General features: G+C 50.1%; 7 protein-coding genes across 10 annotated transcripts; 2 read left to right on the top strand and 5 right to left on the bottom strand.

Annotated features, from left to right (window-relative positions):
- Positions 1-85: 85 nt before the first annotated feature.
- On the bottom strand, positions 86-1,045 carry Lamtor5 (Late endosomal/lysosomal adaptor, MAPK and MTOR activator 5). Its single transcript, XM_017237433.3, has 4 exons — positions 898-1,045; positions 779-840; positions 603-720; positions 86-548 (listed from the first exon to the last, which is right to left on the bottom strand). The coding sequence occupies exons 1-4, from the start codon at positions 930-932 to the stop codon at positions 461-463; spliced, it is 303 nt and encodes a 100-aa protein (XP_017092922.1). The 5' UTR covers positions 933-1,045; the 3' UTR covers positions 86-460.
- A 189-nt stretch (positions 1,046-1,234) lies between these two features.
- Positions 1,235-3,924, bottom strand: deltaCOP (coatomer subunit delta). 2 transcript variants are annotated; one of them, XM_017237698.3, is made up of 8 exons: positions 3,713-3,924; positions 3,571-3,610; positions 3,286-3,509; positions 2,818-3,230; positions 2,564-2,758; positions 2,190-2,503; positions 2,008-2,119; positions 1,235-1,946 (listed from the first exon to the last, which is right to left on the bottom strand). In XM_017237698.3, exons 1-8 carry the CDS (start codon positions 3,713-3,715, stop codon positions 1,652-1,654), a joined length of 1,596 nt encoding a protein of 531 aa, XP_017093187.1. In that variant the 5' UTR covers positions 3,716-3,924; the 3' UTR covers positions 1,235-1,651. The 2 variants fall into 2 exon arrangements, with proteins under 2 accessions (XP_017093187.1, XP_017093186.1); XM_017237697.3 differs by having other exon boundaries at positions 2,564-2,761; positions 3,713-3,923.
- A 1,261-nt stretch (positions 3,925-5,185) lies between these two features.
- Gcna (Germ cell nuclear acidic peptidase) lies at positions 5,186-8,803 on the bottom strand. 2 transcript variants are annotated; one of them, XM_070276523.1, is made up of 6 exons: positions 8,659-8,798; positions 7,179-8,598; positions 6,794-7,114; positions 6,093-6,726; positions 5,782-6,039; positions 5,186-5,715 (listed from the first exon to the last, which is right to left on the bottom strand). In XM_070276523.1, the coding sequence occupies exons 1-6, from the start codon at positions 8,704-8,706 to the stop codon at positions 5,406-5,408; spliced, it is 2,991 nt and encodes a 996-aa protein (XP_070132624.1). In that variant the 5' UTR covers positions 8,707-8,798; the 3' UTR covers positions 5,186-5,405. The 2 variants fall into 2 exon arrangements, with proteins under 2 accessions (XP_070132624.1, XP_017093167.2); XM_017237678.3 differs by having other exon boundaries at positions 7,179-8,803.
- Positions 8,804-8,861: 58 nt separating this feature from the next.
- MED18 (mediator complex subunit 18) lies at positions 8,862-9,841 on the top strand. The gene is made up of 3 exons (XM_017237690.3): positions 8,862-9,076; positions 9,135-9,421; positions 9,483-9,841. Exons 1-3 carry the CDS (start codon positions 8,952-8,954, stop codon positions 9,722-9,724), a joined length of 654 nt encoding a protein of 217 aa, XP_017093179.1. The 5' UTR covers positions 8,862-8,951; the 3' UTR covers positions 9,725-9,841.
- On the bottom strand, positions 9,737-11,951 carry Pex5 (peroxin 5). Its single transcript, XM_017237689.3, has 2 exons — positions 11,061-11,951; positions 9,737-10,999 (listed from the first exon to the last, which is right to left on the bottom strand). The coding sequence occupies exons 1-2, from the start codon at positions 11,611-11,613 to the stop codon at positions 9,852-9,854; spliced, it is 1,701 nt and encodes a 566-aa protein (XP_017093178.2). The 5' UTR covers positions 11,614-11,951; the 3' UTR covers positions 9,737-9,851.
- Positions 11,952-12,097: 146 nt separating this feature from the next.
- On the top strand, positions 12,098-15,776 carry LOC108122837 (protein MMS22-like). The gene is made up of 3 exons (XM_017237656.3): positions 12,098-12,530; positions 12,597-13,186; positions 13,244-15,776. Exons 1-3 carry the CDS (start codon positions 12,190-12,192, stop codon positions 15,661-15,663), a joined length of 3,351 nt encoding a protein of 1,116 aa, XP_017093145.3. The 5' UTR covers positions 12,098-12,189; the 3' UTR covers positions 15,664-15,776.
- Pgam5 (Phosphoglycerate mutase 5) lies at positions 15,761-17,009 on the bottom strand. 2 transcript variants are annotated; one of them, XM_017237658.3, is made up of 2 exons: positions 16,374-17,009; positions 15,761-16,303 (listed from the first exon to the last, which is right to left on the bottom strand). In XM_017237658.3, the coding sequence occupies exons 1-2, from the start codon at positions 16,929-16,931 to the stop codon at positions 15,992-15,994; spliced, it is 870 nt and encodes a 289-aa protein (XP_017093147.1). In that variant the 5' UTR covers positions 16,932-17,009; the 3' UTR covers positions 15,761-15,991. The 2 variants fall into 2 exon arrangements, with proteins under 2 accessions (XP_017093147.1, XP_070138816.1); XM_070282715.1 differs by having other exon boundaries at positions 15,761-16,300.
- Positions 17,010-17,011: the final 2 nt, after the last annotated feature.

Genomic DNA, 17,011 nt, shown 5'->3' with positions numbered 1-17,011 from the left:
CCCGGAAAGTGCAAGAAAATGCAGCACGAACCGTTATTATTGAGTAATTACGGCTACCAGTTGTTGGAAAAAAAAAATACCCAAGTTCACCGACGAGTGCTTTGCTTTATCGCTATAATTGTGGTGTATACATACAGTACATATATGCTGTTTGATCACTTTCTTGGGGGGCTTAAATAGTACAAAGTCTATGTGTAGAGATGTACACGCAGTAAGCTGGCTTGGTGGCCCACGGCAATCGGTGCTTAATGCCTAATGCGCTACAATATGCTAATGCTAGGCGGTCGTAGACAAAAAAAAACAATGATTATGGAACGAGGGGGGCAAACGTAACAGGCGCTGGCCATCTAATGCGAGCGGGAATCGAATAGTGGAAGATATCTGTATCCATGTTGGTTGCTTCTCTACCTGACGTGCTTTCTTTTGGCCTGAGAGTTGCACTGCGTGGCCGCAGCTCCTGTTAGTTGGCTGCGGATCCTGCCTGTGCAGCCGCCTGCTGCTTGAAGATCACGCCCGTAATTTCTCCGTCCTTCTGGATGACACAGCGCCTGCAGAGAGATGGAGGTTAGCGGATGGATCGCATCTTTGCTTCGGATACCTACTTGTTGCCACTGTAGAGGCAGATGGTGGCCGGGACCGTACTGTTGGGCTCCAGCTTGGCCACCTGCTCGGATATGGCCATGCCGATGCCGGAGACACTCGGGTTGATGTCCCCCTTGGCTGCAGGATACATTTTATGAAGCTGGCAGGTGAGTAATGGGTTGGAAAGGAGACTTACCGCCCAAACACAGTCCTTGACGGTTCGCAAGTAGAGCTCCCACAGTATCCTGCCTCGCGGCGCTGCAAATAAAGGACTTTTAGCTTGTGTGCACTGACTGAACTACTCGGCAGGCTTACATCTCTTCCAGGACCTTCTCCAGTTGGCTCTCCATGGGCGAGGTTTATAAATTCACTAGAAATTTTGCAAAAAAAAACAAAGCAAGAACCAAAACAATGGGGGTCCAGTGTGACCAGACGACCCAAGCTTGGAAATACCAAATAGCGCACAAGGTTCTTTGTGGATGAACTTTTATCCAACAAGATTTTAAACTTTGAACTTTCATTAATTTATAGAGCACTTCTCAAACATTTAAATTTAAGAACTAAATAAAATAAATGTATTTTTTTATAGCAATCTACATCACCAACATTCCGTATAATTGAAATACGAATCATAATATAGATAAGAACACCATTTCTTTTTGATTTCCGTAATTATATGTGTATGTGTATTGTTTATTCATAGCATTTCACATAAAAAATACTCCAATCGAGAGGGAAACAGAACAATTTACAATCGCCAACTAGAACTAATTGCCTTTCATTTATTATATAAGTATACCGTTATACGCAGCGCTTGGAGTGCACAAAATTAGTTTAGTTACATGGTTTTTGAAGATTTCTCTTGTTTGGAATTCCTCGCTGTGAGCTGAGAAGCTTTTCCTCGACACAAATGAACGCATATCTTTCGTAAAAATAATCTTTAACATGCTGCAGCAGTATAAACATATCATCCGCATCGAAAATTGAAGTGCCCTCGGGGGAAATTATTGAATTTCTAGATAATATGATAATTATGTACTACTAGGTGGGCGAGGCCGGCGGCGGTGGCCTACACGATTTCGTACTTCTCCACGAATAGTATCGACTCGCTCGAATACTTGACCGCCGCCTCGCTATCCACCTGGACCACATCCTGGGCGCTGATGCCGGCGTACGGCGTTTTCGAGACGAATGACACTTGCAAGGGGAAGAAGTCGCCCGGAATGGAGGCGTTGCAGCTGAATTCCATGGAACCGGACTTGTTGGCTGCATCGATAATGGGAATGTGCCATTGGAGCACATGCTTGCGCGAATCGTAGTTGTAAGTGCCATCGTACTCGGCCACCGACGGCTGCACATTCATTCTGGAAGGGATTGGATGAGGTTTCAATCAACAGAATGAAGCAAAAGTCTCAATATACTTACGGCAAGGGTATGACAATGGCCACGTCCTGCAGCTCCAGCTGCTGTGCCTCCAATTCGTACTCAATGTTGACGTCGCAGCCACCTTCTCCATTGTCGGACGGCCAGCAGTTGACTGGAAAAAGAGCGAGAGAGCAATACGTAAGAGAAGGTGCAGAGCAGATAAGGAAACAAAGGGCACTTACTGGTCAGTGGAATGGCAGACTCGTCCTGCGAGACAAAGCGCCACTTGAGCACACCCACGTCCGTGTTGAGCGGGAACGGCTTGGCCAGATTCTTCAGCCCGATCATGGTGCGTGTCTTGAAGAGTTCCTTGTCCACGTTGGGATGCGTCTGCAGCTGGAGGCCCTGTGTATGGTTGGGGGATAGCTTAAGCAGAATACGCCCGTATGCCTCGTCCGAAATGCGCAGTGTCAGCAAGCCAGAGTTCTCAAACTGCTGCACACCTCCGTCGCGTCCCAGACGCACCACCAGCTTGTCCTCGATCTTCAAGTGGACACTAATGGGAGAGAAATTGTTTCATTAATTAGCATAACCATATAGCATCTTTAACTCCCACCTTTCTCTGTGAATATCCGCCGAAATCGCTGCCTTGGCAGCAGCACTGGCACTTGAAGCAGCTCCCGAGCTTCCCGACGACGCTGCCGGAGCCAGATTGGCGATCTTCTCGCCCTCGCTCTTCAGCTGATCCACAAAGCTGTCCACATCCTTGGACTTGCCACCCAGCTTGAGGGCATTGCGTGAAGCGGGCTTACTACTGGAGAAGAAAAACGATGAAGGTTTGAGAAGATGCACAAAAAATGAAATACTTACGCGGCCACTTTGGATTTGGTATCCACTTCGATGGAGGCCATGCCGATGTTGGAGCTAGAGACGCCGGAGCTGCTGCTTACACCGCTGCTGCCAAAGCCGTCGGCGCTGAAACCACCACTGCGACCTCCCATTCCGCCAATGGAGGGGCCTCCGCGCTTGCTCGCCTCCATGCGCTGACGCTGCAGCTCCTTGGCCTTTTCGCGCATCTTCTGACGAGCCTCGCGTTCCTGGGTCTGGCGCACAGCCTGGTAGACCTTTTCCTCGTGCGAGTCCATCTCCACAAAAGTCTTGATCTGAGCCAGATTTACGCTCTCCCTGTAGCCAAGAGCCACAATCTCATCAAAGGCAAAGATCAAGTTAAAGGCGTTGTCCACGATTTCTTTCTCGTCCAGAGAGTGGCTGTACTCGGGGATCTAAGAGGGAAAATGGTTATTAAATCCTCAAAGGTTTCCCGACGGCGGGACTCACCACTTTGGAGAATAGGCGCAGCGTCTCCAAGTCCTCCAGAATGTTACTGGCCTTCGTGGTGATGAGGAGCATGTAGAGTTTCTCCATCGGTTGGTAGACATAGCGCACAGAGTCGGTCTCCACGTAGGTGTGCTGCTTTCCAGCCGTCATCAGCTTGGGAAAGGCGGCCAGCAGACCCTCGATGCGTGCCTTCGTCATCTCGACGAACTGACGTGACAGTATCACTGGGGGGAAGAGCCATGGTTCAGTTACATCCCATGTTATGATGTCTAAATTGCTACTCACCTTTGCCATTCTTGGTGCAGACTGCCGCGGCGATGAGTACCTGTTATTTGCACGGGCGATAGGTGGGAAGAGTGAGTTTGTTTTTTGGGATAAGCCTCAAATCGCCGACGTTGCATGTGTGTGTGAGTCGCCGTGTACTTACCATTTTGAGCAGCGATTCGTTGGTTTCTTCCCTAGGAAATACTTGGCGGATCGAGGCGGACGGTGCCGGGTGGGCTGCTGCTACAGATCGGAATCGCGGAGCACTTGAAACAAGCCGTTTTCAATCAATCCAATCCTAAACCGAATCCGCTAGCTGACGTGTTCGGTTCTTCGACAAATGTTTACGCTGGCTGTGTGTGTGTTGCGTCTGTGTGACACAGACCAGTGTTGCCAGATGGCCGAATCGTATTTGTGGCCAATTGCTCTCGTCGGGCCATATAGGCCCACTTAAAAATTGAAATATAATAACAATATTCACTGTAAATTAATAAAATTCCATAAATTATTTAAATAACACAAAATACATTTTTTAATTTATCAAATACAGTCATCAGCTTCTTGTTGGTAGAATGGGCTTTTGGGGCACGTTCTTATTATTTTCAGGATGGTAATACGAAGTTCAAAAAAAAAATTAGCAATATATCCATTCCTAGGGAATCGAAAAACCACTAATTCTAGGGGAATCCCCTAACCAGACAGCACTGCTTAAAAAACTGCTTGCGTCTTCACACAAAATAAAAAATACTAAAAACTACCAAATTTGCAAAAAAATAATACCTTGTTGTATTTCCATAGGGAATCCGATGAAAATCGGAGATAAAGTAGACATCGCAGAGGACAAAATTCGAAAATCTGCATTTTTGAAGGTATACCTTCAGAAAAATTTTGAAAAAAATCGATCAAAAAATTTGTTGTCAGATTTTAATGCAGATTGGTGGAGAATTGGAAAATAAATCGTTTGGTGAAAGCCGATCAAGAATCGGATGAAAATTGGAGAAGATATAGACATCGCAGGGGACAAAATTCGAAAATCTGCATTTTTGAAGGTATACCTTCAGAAAAATTTTGAAAAAAATCGATCCAAAAATTTTGTATAAGATTTTGATGCAGATTGGTGGAGAATTGGAAAATAAATCGTTTGGTGAAAGCCGATCAAGAATCGGATGAAAATTGGAGAAGATATAGACATCGCAGGGGACAAAATTCGAAAATCTGCATTTTTTAAGGTATACCTTCAGAAAAATTTTGAAAAAAATCGATCCAAAATTTTGTATCAGATTTTGATGCAGATTGGTGGAGAATTGGAAAATAAATCGTTTGGTGTAAGCCGATCAAGAATCGGATGAAAATTGCAGAAGATATGGACATCGCAGGGGCCAAAATTCGAAAATCTGCATTTTTGAAGGTATACCTTCAGAAAATTTTTGAAAAAAATCGATCAAAAAATTTGTTCTTAGATTTTAATGCAGATTGGCGGAGAATTGGAAAATAAATCGTTTGGTGTAAGCCGATCAAGAATCGGATGAAAATTGCAGAAGATATGGACATCGCAGGGGCGAAATTGGGAAAGATATGTACCACATCTACCAGCATAGATTCGCATTGACCCCCAACTCCCATTGGATAGAAAAAGTTTCAAGAGTATCACCATACAACTTTTATAGATCGTAGCCTAACTTATGTGATTACAGAGTGGTTTTGTACGCTTTTTGATTGTATCGCTAGGTAGAATCACTTTAGGTAAAATACGGTTACAAAATAAATAGAAACCCCGTTTCTTGTTATTCTCTTAAACAAAAAAAAAATACATTTTAGAAATATATAAACATATGTATGTATGTGATTTCATATATCTAGTCGTCCAATGTCAGCACTTCCACTCGTCCGGCGATCGACGCCGCTGTCTCCCCTGTGGTTTTCGTATCCTTTTGCTTGGCATACTCTACGCTGAGCAGGCGCATCACCTCGGCTGCGGTGAGTTCGTCCCTTTTGAATTTGTTGAAATTGTCCTTGACGAATTTTGCAAAGCCCTTGGCCTCACCGGCTGGCGTGGATATTGTATTCCCCTGCTTGTCCTTTTTGTTGAGAAATAATGTGATTGGCCCACGGCAAAGCCGGCACCGTAGGTTCTCCACCTTCCTGGAGCGGGAGTGAGCATGTGAGCTGAAAGGGAACATTTTTGGGTTAGCAGAATACAATCAAAGGGGACAGCAAGGCATGAGGACTCACGATGTATTGCAGCTCATACACTTGTAGGTGTACTTGAACTCGATGTTGTAGCTGTGGCACACCTTGATTTCTGGCAGATCGGGAAACTTGTCCATGGCGCGACGGGCCCACATCTTCCACACGCGTCCGTGACCACCTTCGCCGTTGAACACCCAGGCGGCGGCGTGGCACAGCTCGTGGATAAGAGTGCAGCGCAGGCGATCGGCTGTGGTCAGGACCTTGACACTGAGCTCTATTGAGCTGCTGCGTAGGTTAAGCCTAAAAAAAATGGGTTATTTATTCCATTCAGATTAAAAATAACTGATACCCACTTTCTCTTATTCATGCACCGTCCGGCCGTGTTCCGCAACAGCTTGGACCACGTTATGGGCACATCCAGTTCGTTGTTGAACACCTGAGCATTGAACATTTTGTACAGATGCAGGGCCAGCTGGTCCTTGTTCTTGGCAAAGTTCTCCCTGTAGAAATAGGCCTCGTTGTCCGCGCGTTCGCGGCTCACTTGCCCTTCGAGGGACTTCAGGAAACTGCACTTTCTGCTCTCGGTAACTGGAGGCGCTGGCTTGGGCTGCTGCTTCGGCTTGCGGACGGTGGACTTGGGCGGAGCAGTGGGCTTAGGCGGAGCCGTTTGCGGGGTATGCAGCTTAAAAATGGGAGTAGACTTTGGCGTTTCCTGGGCTATGCCCAGCTTCTTCTTGACCTCCTGCAGACGCTTGTGGACGGGCGTGCCTGGCAAGTGCTCTTTCTCCAGTTCTTCCAGCATGTCAAGATCCACCGCTCTGTCCACGATTTCCCTAGCTTCTTTGTCGTCCTCAAAGCCCGTATTTGGCGTAAACAACTGTCGCCTGGTGGTGGCCGGTTGCGGTGGCGGTGTTGCAGGTATCTTAGACTTTGAGCCTGCACGGCACGAGCGTAGAATGTCATCCAGTCGGCGGTGAAACTTCGGTGCTAAAATAATATTTGTAGAAAGTTAGAATGTGATGACCCTTTAAAGACTCGGTTTCAATGGCCTTACACTGCTCATCCTCGTCGGGATTGCTGATCACCTCCACCTCGGCCTTGGTCAAGTCCAAATAGGTGACGTCCCCAGCTTTTTCCTCGCCATCACTACTGTCGCTGCTGTTTCCGCTTACTGTTGCGTCCGCGTCCTCGTCATCGGAGGCGTCTGTCCCACTTTCGGAATCAACCAGAGCACGCCAACGGTCCTCGTCGATATGATTGGTGCGTGGACGAGTCGCTGCCTTCCGTTGAGGACGCCGCTCCGTTTGAACAGCCCGTACAGGCGGCAAGCGTGTGGAGTTCAGGGGTGTCTCATTGGCACGAAGAGCCCTCTTAACTGAAAAGAATATAAAATATATAAGAGACTTCTTCCTGATTTCAAAAGGATCGCATATTCTTACAAATGCTAAAGTCGCCCAGGACACTTTCATCTGGTTTGGGAGGTGGGGGCCTCTTCTTTTTGGCTGTGGTGACCGGTGCTGCTGGCGGATTGAGGTTTCTCGGCTTCAACGGGGCCGTCTTGCCGCCACTGCCACTGGAGCGCTTCAAAGTGCGAATCACATCAGGCGTCTGCCACGATTTTCCGTACAACTGATTCAGAAGTTTTTCGGCGTGAGTGAGGAATTGCTCATCCTCGGAGGCATCCCCGGTAGAGAGCATTGACTTGTGATGGTCCTGATTCTCCCTCTCCTGCAGTTGCTTTTCCGCGATAATCTCCTCGGAACTCTGGATGGATTTGGTGGCTCTTGGTGGGGGAAGGTCCTCCTCCTTCTCTTCCTCCTCTTCTTCTGCTGAACTAGACTCCATCGTCGGAATACTGATTTTGATATTGATTTTAGCGGATATGTTAATGCTGCTGACTTGGAAGGAGACCGGCTGTCCCTCCTCCTCTGCACTGGATGTGTTGTTGGAATTGGAGGCACTGGGTTTTTGCGGCGAAGCCTCAGACTCGCTGGCAGTCTCCGGAATCTCAATAGACTCGTCTGGAATGGGCTCGTCATCGTGGAGCGTAGAGTTGTCCGAGCAAATGGTGTTCAACTCTGTGTCATTGTCAGCCAGTCGCTTGCTGCTGTCTCTGAGATCCTCGGAGCCGAGAGTATTCGCCTCCGTTTCGTCATCTGCCAGCCGTTTGCTGCTATCCATCCGATTCTCGTCCGCAGCGGAGCAAATGGTGTCCACCTCGGTCTCGTTGTCCGCCAGCCGCTTGCTGCTGTCTATCGGCCTGGTTTTAGCTGGCAACCAGTCCTCGTCGGTGGGCATGGACTCAGTGTCGGCACTGGCCAGCCGCGATTTTTCCCTTTTGGTGGAGGGGAAGGGCGAAGGTGTCTTTACCCCGTTCCGCTCCATTTCCCTTCTTTCGAAGGAAACATCACGCAGGAAAGCCTCGATGCGTTGGACCTTACTTGTAGTTAGTACGGGGGCCGGAATAGGCTCCTGGTCGGCGTCTAGCTCGGCAAGCCGATCGCTGACAGCCATACTGTCGGGAGCAGCCTTCTCGTGCTCCTGGTCATCCTGGCTCGAGTCACTGGATATGGTGATGCAGGATTCATTATCGTCTGTGTCTTCGCCCTCCTCCGTCGTGGAGGAGATGCAGATGGAGACTTCTGGCTGCTTCGTCGCCTGCTCCTTTGGCTGCATTGTCAAGTTGCTGATCCTCGAGGAGAGATGCTCCACCTCCTGGTTATCGTCCCCGCTCAGCTGCAGGGCATCCATGTACTCTGAGCCATCGAGATCCTCTTGCTCTCGGGGCTCGCAGCTTCCAAAATGTTCTTTTGCGGCCGGCATCGATCCTGGTGGCTTCTGTTTCTCTGTTTTGGGTGCCTGTTGTTTTTTAGAAGATAGCGTCAGATTCGCGAATTTCTCCTTAAACGGCACTTTTACCGTGCTTGGGTCGACCGCTCGGAACAGTTTGTACTGATGATCTGCCATTTTTCCATGAACAGTTAGGTTGGGCGCAATCCGCTTTGAATTTAATTTCCAATTTCCCAAAAACAAAATCAAACGATCTTTGCGCGTCGGGACCAGGGCTGCTTTCTATACACACAAAAATACCAACAAAAAATACCAAACACCGCAACCGCGTTGTTAACACTGGCCGAAAGTATAAACAAAAGAAGAAGTAGTAAACGGCGGCTCTCACCCCGGTTTAATTTATGAAATAAACAATATTGACCATGGCTGCCATATCGTCGGCTCGCGAGACCCTCTCGCATGCATTGAACAACCGGCTGCTGCCTAATCTGGAGTATTTACTGCAGGGCTCCATCATGGACTCCGCCGTGGAGCATTTGATTCACAGGTTCGGCTGACATAGCCTGAGTTTTGCCTTTTGAAGCTTTGAATACCATTCTAAATAGACTGAAGGGACTCTGCGACAATGTAGACACCTCACCGGAACCATTCAACGACCTGGAGGTGTGCATGAGCCTGCGACAACCGAATGCAACCCAGCCGCTGCTCCTCCGGGTGCGGAGAGCACTCAGTCGAGATGCGCCCTTTCAGATGCGGTACCTGGGACAGCCGGAGGCGGATCAAAGGCGGCCAACACTTGTGAGAAGCTGCATGGACTGCGCCTGCACCAATGGTATCCTAGAGTTTCTCACCGAAATGGGATTCCGGTTAGAGTTCGAGTACATAGCCAAGGGTGAGTTAACTAAGCCGTCTATATAGGCACAAATATAAGATGTCTAAATCGTTCTCGGCAGGCTACATGTTCCGCAAAGGTCGCATGAAAATCACCGTCTCAAAACTGATCAAAATCGTTCCTGGCAAGCAACAGGAAATGGCCAACGAACCAATCTCCCAGAGCTACATTGTCGAACTGTCTGTGGTGGCGCCCACGGGACAGGAAAACGTTGGCGAGGAGATGCGTGTGTTTGCGGAGCAGCTCAAGCCACTGGTACAGCTGGAGAAGATCGACTACAAGCGTCTGGGAGGCTTGCCGTAGAAAAGACAGGACTTCTTATGTATTTCCTAAACATTTATTTAATGGCTTATAGATTAGGAACATAGAACAAGAAAACAAAATTAAATTAAATTGACAAGTCCTTTTCTGGGAATGCGATACGTCCTGTTTAGTCCTTAAAGGCTTCGTTCATTGCAGTTAGATTGCGATCAGCAATATACTCCTGAAGATCGCTGCGTCCCATTAGCGAAACGACCATCTTAAGAGTACTCCAAATCGAGTCAGACATCTGGTTCTGGCCGGTGGCGGTGGCCGCCATCGCCGCATTTGGCAACTCCTGGGCGGCCCTAGTGTGCGACTGCATGGTCAGAGCAGTCAGCAGATGCTCCACCGCCTCCTTGTACGCCTTCAGATTCATGCAGCACACGCCGACGTTGTAACGGACCCGGATAAAGCCGGGCTGAAGCTCAAGAGCTTGCTGATATGCATCTACTGCCTCCACAGATCGAGAACCGTTGGCTAGGCTGGCACCCATGCGGTTCCAGATTTTGGCATTTTTAGGATCAACCTGCAAAGCTGCGCTGAAGCAGTCAACTGCCTTGTCGTACTCTCCAGATAAGTTGAAGAGGACACCCAGTGCCTCCTGCAAGTCGGGATCTACCTCTGGCGCACGCTGACGCACTGCCTCCAAGTAGAACGCCTGAAGGTCCTTCAACTTGTTGGGCCCGACCAGGGAAGAGGCCAGCGAATCGCTCTCGAACTCCATGTCCGAATCATCAGAAATTAGATGCTTATACTTTGGGTGCACCGACAGCCAGGTGGCCAGCATGCGAACCGCATTATTCTGGAGGCTTTCGTTGGTGTAGCAAACGGCCAAGGCCATGAGCACTTGGAGATTGTCAGACTGGAGCTCAAGGGCTCGCTTCAGAGCAGAAATGGCCTGTGGATCCATTTCGTTTTCAGCTTGGGAAGTACCCAGGATCTGCCAGATTTCAGCACGTTCTGGCTCCTTTTTGGCGGCCACCTCAAAGCAGAGGACAGCGCTGGGAATGTCATGTTTAGCAAGGTATTCCTTGCCCTTCTCATAAGCGTTTTCCAAATCAGACATAGGATTATCTTCTGCGAACTGGTACTCCTTGTAGGGATCTAGATTCTCGTTGAATTCCGAAAGCCAGGAATGATCGTTATCATTTGACATTTGCTGCCAGTCCTCCTGCAGACGCTTCCAGAACCTATCGTTGAAGTTCGCGGCAGTCTGTTCCTTTTCTTCGGTAGTGGCCCGAAATTCGTCTAGCCATTCGTTAAGGGAATCCATAACTGTTTGTCAAAGATTAACAAATCAAGATTAACAGATTTTATAGAATATTTGGAATCATACCAGGTGGAGGGGCCGTAATGGCGGCTTGAGTGTCAACACCATCTACTTCGGAATCAAAAAAGGGATCCACCTGCTCCTGATAGAGGGCATTTGCCAAGGGAAGGTAGGCCTGGGGCCCGGGAAAACGCTGTAAGGCTTGGCTGTTTGAAGAACTTGGCCCATCGAAGAACTCCAAGGCATCCTGCATACGAGGATGCATGCGCATCATTTGGTTAGGGATAATAGGAGCTGGGATAGTCTGGTTTATTTCCTGGGTCCACTGTTCAGCCTGCTGCATATTCTGCATATGCTGCATCTGTTCTTCAGGATTACCATTCAGGTTTATGCCGCGCATCTCCTGCAGCAAATTGTTTACTCGAAATGTCTGTGGTGGAGCAGCCACTTGCCCGAGGAACTCGTTGACGAGTGGGTTCTCGAGGCGGGCGCCTCCTTCAATGTGACGCTGCACGACTCCCTCATCCTTGCGGGCCACGTCGCGGGTTAATTGTCCACCCAATTGCACTAGCGGGTTAATCCCGCCGCAGTCGCCCTCGACCAGAGGACGGAACGACATGCTGGAGCTGCCTAGTAACTACTTGTGGTAGCTACTTGTGGTTCTCTCCAGAGGCTGCTACGTAATAACGTAAAGATAAGACGGAACTTAAGTCCAAAACAAAAGTCCAAATGTCCACAGGTAATTTAGTGTTTTACAGCACTCCGTTTTCTTCGATATAACCACACTATCAAAAAAATTGAATTTAAATAATTCCGAAAATATTTGTATAGTTTTTTCTCAAGTTTTTCTCTTTTTTTTCTAAAAGCGAAAAAAGCCACAAAAAGATAGATATAAGCCACGCCAATTTTTTTTTGTATTAATATTTTTGTATTTGATCAATTAAATTTAAAGAACTTAATAAAGAGAATTAAATTCGAAATATACAAAAATATTTATAAACATGTTAGTCTTTCCGATACTCAATAATTATTGCGTGCGAGCTGCTATTTATACCCATTTTAAAAGCACCGCCTACCTTTTACAACGTATCGATCATGGAGTTTACCAACACCGTCTTTCAACACTGGCAGCAAAATGCCGCGCAGCTAATCCTCCAGAGACTCCCATCAACAAGTTCGAATCCCTGTCTTCACCATGGACTACGACCTATTCCAGTCCGATGATGACGAGGATATCCTCACAGCCTTCGACCAGGCTACCCAAAAACTGCAGCAGGAAACCCTTCAGGGGAGAATGGATGTGGACGAGGGCGATTTCGACTCCGCCAACGAGTATGACGGTCTGGAGCTCCTTCCAGAGTTCTGCTGCAGCGGAAGGGATACCATCAAGAGCCAGTTCCCCAGCGAGAGCTTCCTGCGGAATGGCTATGGCCAGTTGAACCCACCGCGTTGTCGAATGGACAACCTCTGTTTTGACTTTTCCCAGGGCCAACTTACGGTCCCCTCCGTTAGAGACTATCTGCAGGCCGAGGCATGGTATGTATTTAAATTGCCTTGGGAAACGCCGCTACTAAACTCCTCTGTATTTCATCCGAAACCCAGCAAGAACATCCAAAAACTGTTTGCCGCCGTGGCAGGTCAACAGCAGTTGCAGACAGCTCCGAGTTCCATGGGCTCCGGCTGGTTTCGGGCGCGTCAGCATGTCACTCACTTCTACCATATGCTGCTATGGATGCGGGAAGAGCGGCTGATCTTTGAGTCTCATCACTACCTTGAGGATCTGCGACATTTGCTTGACAACCAGCTGGACGCAGATGCCTGGAAGGTTCTGTACTTTGCCGAGAACAGCAAGGGAAACGATTGTCAGGCACCGGCGTATCACCTCTACCATGGCATTCTGGAGTGGCGTTTCCTGGACCTTATTCTGCTATTCTCCCACCAGGAGCAGGAGCAGCAAGGTCTGGCGCAGCTGGAACGAACTCTGGACGATCTTATTGTTTGTGCGGTAAACCATTACCGAGGCAAGCATCGGCCAGAACTGATTCACTCTTCTCCGTTCATGTGCCGCTGCACCAAGGAGCTGTGGTTGCTGTTGACACGTCTAATCCCGCTGTGGCTGGCCGAGAAAGATCTAGATTTCTGGACCCTTTTCCACAAAGCCATGCAGAGGCATAAGCTGAACCACTTTCAAGGTGATTATACCGAGCAATCTTCTAAAACGGAAACCCCTTACTGTTTTCCATTTCCAGGCGATGCCAACGGTGTTAATTTGGCCTTCCAGGAGTTCTACGCCTGGCTACGTCTGGGACTAGCTCGCTTAGAGGAATACAGCCCGGAAGGCATTCATCAGCCAGAATGCGTTCTTCCATCCCCACCGGCAAACTTTCAAACAGCGGCTCTTCTCAAGCAATTCCTGGCCAGTCAGCCGGATGAGCAGAACCGCAGGGTCTACCTATCGCTTCTTGCACCTCTTCAGCTCCATTTGGGCCAGCCGGACACCGATGTTCTGTGCCAGCTGTGGGAGTACCTCCATCGCTCTCTGAACTGCAACTTTAACGCAGGCAATGACCTGGATCAGCTGCCCCTCACCTGCCCCACTGGAGCTGCCTATGTTGAACGCTATAGCAAACTCCTATCCAAGTCCCAGCTAGAGGATCTGAATCTCAGTAGCTTCACGATGTACGCATGGATGCTGGGCAGGACACTCAGGCTGCTGCCACTTCAGGGCAGGAGTAACCAGCGCCAAAAGCTCCTGGGCCGCATCTTCAGCAAATTCAGTGCCGCGAAATTGCTGGCGCTCAACGAGTCTGGAATCCACCATGTCATCGAACTCTTCCTCTGCCTGCTGCTCTCCCAGGGCGAGGAATTGGGCGATCTGGCCCCGAAACTGCGGGAGATGCTTCTCTGTCTGGCTCTGGAAAAGATGCCACCTGTTCGCAGGGTTTTGGTAGCCAAGGGTCACATGGCACTGCTTCTCCTGCACGCTCAGCATCGATTGTCCTTCGAGGACTATCTGGGTAAGCTGCTGGCCCAACTGGCTGCCATTCGAAATGAGGTAGAAGTGGGTGCTATCTACGCCGGCACCCTCCAAGCCATTTTCGATCTGGCTGACGACTTTAATCGAGGAGAGCAGCTGCTCCTGGGACCCTGGCTGACGCACTACCTCGAAAACCGCGGCCAGGCTTCGCAGGATCGGGTGTGGCAAGCCCTGGATTCCATGATCGTTCGATTGGACGAATCAAAGACTGTGATGGTGAATGAGAGCGGCATCCGGGAAGGACTCCAACACAATGTGCTGCCACTTCTCAGAACTCAGTACGTATGTGGCCACAGTTCGTGGCTGCCCAAGCTGGCGGCCAAGTTTGTGAGCCTGGAGAAGGAGCGCGAGCGGGAGAAGCTGATGCTTAGCTTTCTACAGGGCCCCGAGCCGGTGAATCTTGCCGCCTCCGCCCAGCTGATACTTCAGATTCTAGAAGAACACCACCAGGCCATCAAGCCCTCCAGCTCCGCGGTCCTTCAGGTGTGGGTCAAGTCCCTGGTGCTACTCAACGCCCAGCACGAGGCCGTTGTGGCCCTAACACCTCACGTTGTCCGGCTGGATGAGTTTCGCCAGCTCTCCATAGACCCTGCCGCCCTGGAAGGAGGTCGTGAACCACTCTGCGCTTTTTTCGGCGCCCTGGGGCGTCGTGCCCAGCAGGAAGAGGCAGCGGCCCACGTGCGGATGCAGCTGAGCCACAAGCTGCACGCCTACGTTAACCACTTTGAACTGTGGCTGCCAGCAGACCGCCTGAGATCCGAGATGGGCACTCGCTTCTACAGCTTTCTGGCCATCGTCATCTATAACTGTCCGAGCTTGGCGTATGTGAGGTCCAAGCCCACCTGCTTTTTCCACCTGGCCATGGTTCGCTTCCTGCTAACCACTCAGCTGCAGGCGGGAAATGCTCCCGAGGGCCGTCTACCCCAAATGGTGCACAAGATCTTTCCCGTGCTGCTCCAAGGGATAGGTCGGCTGCCGTACCGCACTGACGCCTATGTGAGCAAGACCTTGGAGCAGCTGGTGCAGCACTGGACGCCGCACTTCAGCTTCTCGCCAAGCGCCAAGCTGGTGGCGCGGCCCTACGCCACGCTGCTGCAGGCGGATCAGGAAGGAGAAATTACACAGCATGTGCTTCAGCTGCTGGTGACACAGTTCTTGGTAGTGCAGCGCCGCAAGGCTGGTCCGCAAGCGGGACTGGTGATCACAATCCTACAGCAGCTGGTCGAAGGAACACCCAGGGAGCAGGCGGAGGTACAGCTTATGACGTTTATCCAGGCCGTGAACATGCCCCTGCTGGAGCACGTAATGTTTGTCGACGAGCTGGAGCACAGTCGGGGCCAGGTCCTGGGGCTTTATCGAGTGCTTGCTGCCCACGAGGGATTCAAGCGTTCGGTGGCGCTTAAGGACCAGTGCTGCACTCACCTGCGAAGCCTAGCGGAGAAACACCTGGCCCACTGCACCTACTTCTACTTCCAGATGCTGATAAAGCTGGCGGAGGTATCTGCTGATATGGTGGCTCCCATCCTGCCGTTTGTGAATGAGCAGGCCAAGCAGGTGGAGCTGAAACGGGGAGCTGGCGAAGATGTGGGCATTCGGAAGTGCCTGCAGAGACTCCAGCAAGTCTTGAGCTAGGATTAGGCCCTAATGATAGGGGTGGATAAGCACAATTTAGTGATAAATAAAGATAAGTTTTAAAGATTCCCATTCCAAGAGATGCCCTGGACAGATCTTAGTATTCAAAAAGTGTAAAATTTATTAAGTTTCGCTTCTGTTTAGATCGAAGGATTACAGCATAATGGAGAATATAGTTACTACGACCCGTACTGATTAGGTTTCACTCCTGGAGGACTCCACCTTCCAGGGTTTACATAGTTGCTTTAAGGCTTGGCATTTAATACACTAGGATTGCTTCGCAGTCGACGCAGGCAGTTCACTTGTAGATTGCTGGAAACCAAAGCGACTAGACGACGTTCTTCGCATCCCGGGGGATGCGGTTTGTGAGCAGCGGGACGGGCATGAAGCCAGTGTCACCCAGGTACTTGATCGACACATTTCCCGACGGACTGATCGTCAGCCAGGTGATGGAAGCGTGGTTGATACTGATGCGCAGCCAGCCCTCCGGCGGGAACTGGAGTGCTCGGCACACAAAGTAGCGGATGACATTGCCGTGGCCCACGATCAGGGTGTAGGACTCCTTGTCCTGGTCGGGATAGGCACGATGGAAGTAGCGCCGGAATGCGGCCTCGATGCGGGCGCCGTCACGATAGAACTGCTGCATGAAAACGAAGCCGGGAATGAGAATGGATACCCAAAGGCGGCGCCCCTCTCTGTACTATACTTACCGATGCTTCCGGCTTCCAGTGACCGACCGGCGGCTGTGGCGGAATGGGCGCACCTTCTCGCAGGTACACGCAGTTCACCACCTTCTCCTTGTCGTATTTGATCTCATTGAGTATTATGTCGGCCGTCTCCTGGGCGCGCACCATCGTTGATGCGATCACCTTGTCCCACTGGATGCCCAGCTCGGACAGCCGCTGACCGGTGTACTTTGCCTGCTTGCGGCCTCGTTCGGTCAGGTGGTGTGTGGCGTCGGATTCACCAACGTCGAGGTATTCACCGTGTCGCACGAGTATGATGTGACGTGCCTTCTTGGGCTTGGCCTTCTCCAGGTCGGAGTTGAAGCGGTTCTCCTCCTCTGGCAGGGTGTTCTTCAGGGGGCGCACCATAAGGCGAGGGTCCCGGCAATCCCAGTTGCTGTCCCACAGGCCGCAGGCATCCACCGGCTTCTCGCTGTTCGTCCAAGAGCTGTGGGCCGCCTGCTGGGGGTCGCGGATGCGGCTGAGGTAGAAGGCCGCCAGACCGGCGCCAGCACCGCACACTAAGCTGGATAACTTGCGCATCTTATCTGCTTATCTGTTTTATTGTTTATTATATCCTACGTCTTTCATCGGCAGTGTGACCAGGTTTCGCAGGTGGGAAA

The sequence above is a fragment of the Drosophila bipectinata genome, chromosome XL, assembly GCF_030179905.1.
Source record: "Drosophila bipectinata strain 14024-0381.07 chromosome XL, DbipHiC1v2, whole genome shotgun sequence".
Classification (NCBI taxonomy): Eukaryota; Metazoa; Arthropoda; class Insecta; order Diptera; family Drosophilidae; genus Drosophila; species Drosophila bipectinata.
The sequence above is the reverse complement of the archived record's forward strand: the minus strand, read 5'-3'. Positions and strand labels throughout refer to the sequence as shown.

Excerpts from the sequence above, each read along its gene's own strand:
- Lamtor5 (XM_017237433.3), bottom strand. The coding sequence starts at position 932 with ATGGAGAGCCAACTGGAGAAGGTCCTGGAAGAGAT. Across the intron at positions 721-778 it reads TCAAGGACTGTGTTTGGGCG|CCAAGGGGGACATCAACCCG; the intron begins GTAAGTCTCCTT and ends TGTATCCTGCAG. Across the intron at positions 549-602 it reads TGCCTCTACAGTGGCAACAA|GCGCTGTGTCATCCAGAAGG; the intron begins GTAGGTATCCGA and ends ATCTCTCTGCAG.
- deltaCOP (XM_017237697.3), bottom strand. Across the intron at positions 2,120-2,189 it reads GTCTGCCATTCCACTGACCA|TCAACTGCTGGCCGTCCGAC; the intron begins GTAAGTGCCCTT and ends CTCTTTTTCCAG. Across the intron at positions 1,947-2,007 it reads GCCATTGTCATACCCTTGCC|AATGAATGTGCAGCCGTCGG; the intron begins GTAAGTATATTG and ends AATCCCTTCCAG.
- Gcna (XM_017237678.3), bottom strand. The coding sequence starts at position 8,706 with ATGGCAGATCATCAGTACAAACTGTTCCGAGCGGTCGACCCAAGCACG. Across the intron at positions 6,727-6,793 it reads TCCCGACGAGGATGAGCAGT|CACCGAAGTTTCACCGCCGA; the intron begins GTAAGGCCATTG and ends ATATTATTTTAG. Across the intron at positions 5,716-5,781 it reads TGTATGAGCTGCAATACATC|CTCACATGCTCACTCCCGCT; the intron begins GTGAGTCCTCAT and ends GTTCCCTTTCAG.
- MED18 (XM_017237690.3), top strand. The coding sequence starts at position 8,952 with ATGGCTGCCATATCGTCGGCTCGCGAGACCCTCTCGCATGCATTGAAC. Across the intron at positions 9,077-9,134 it reads GTGGAGCATTTGATTCACAG|ACTGAAGGGACTCTGCGACA; the intron begins GTTCGGCTGACA and ends CATTCTAAATAG. Across the intron at positions 9,422-9,482 it reads GTTCGAGTACATAGCCAAGG|GCTACATGTTCCGCAAAGGT; the intron begins GTGAGTTAACTA and ends CGTTCTCGGCAG.
- Pex5 (XM_017237689.3), bottom strand. The coding sequence starts at position 11,613 with ATGTCGTTCCGTCCTCTGGTCGAGGGCGACTGCGGCGGGATTAACCCG. Across the intron at positions 11,000-11,060 it reads CATTACGGCCCCTCCACCTG|TTATGGATTCCCTTAACGAA; the intron begins GTATGATTCCAA and ends TTTGACAAACAG.
- LOC108122837 (XM_017237656.3), top strand. The coding sequence starts at position 12,190 with ATGGACTACGACCTATTCCAGTCCGATGATGACGAGGATATCCTCACA. Across the intron at positions 12,531-12,596 it reads TATCTGCAGGCCGAGGCATG|CAAGAACATCCAAAAACTGT; the intron begins GTATGTATTTAA and ends TCCGAAACCCAG. Across the intron at positions 13,187-13,243 it reads TAAGCTGAACCACTTTCAAG|GCGATGCCAACGGTGTTAAT; the intron begins GTGATTATACCG and ends TTCCATTTCCAG.
- Pgam5 (XM_017237658.3), bottom strand. The coding sequence starts at position 16,931 with ATGCGCAAGTTATCCAGCTTAGTGTGCGGTGCTGGCGCCGGTCTGGCG. Across the intron at positions 16,304-16,373 it reads ACTGGAAGCCGGAAGCATCG|CAGTTCTATCGTGACGGCGC; the intron begins GTAAGTATAGTA and ends GTTTTCATGCAG.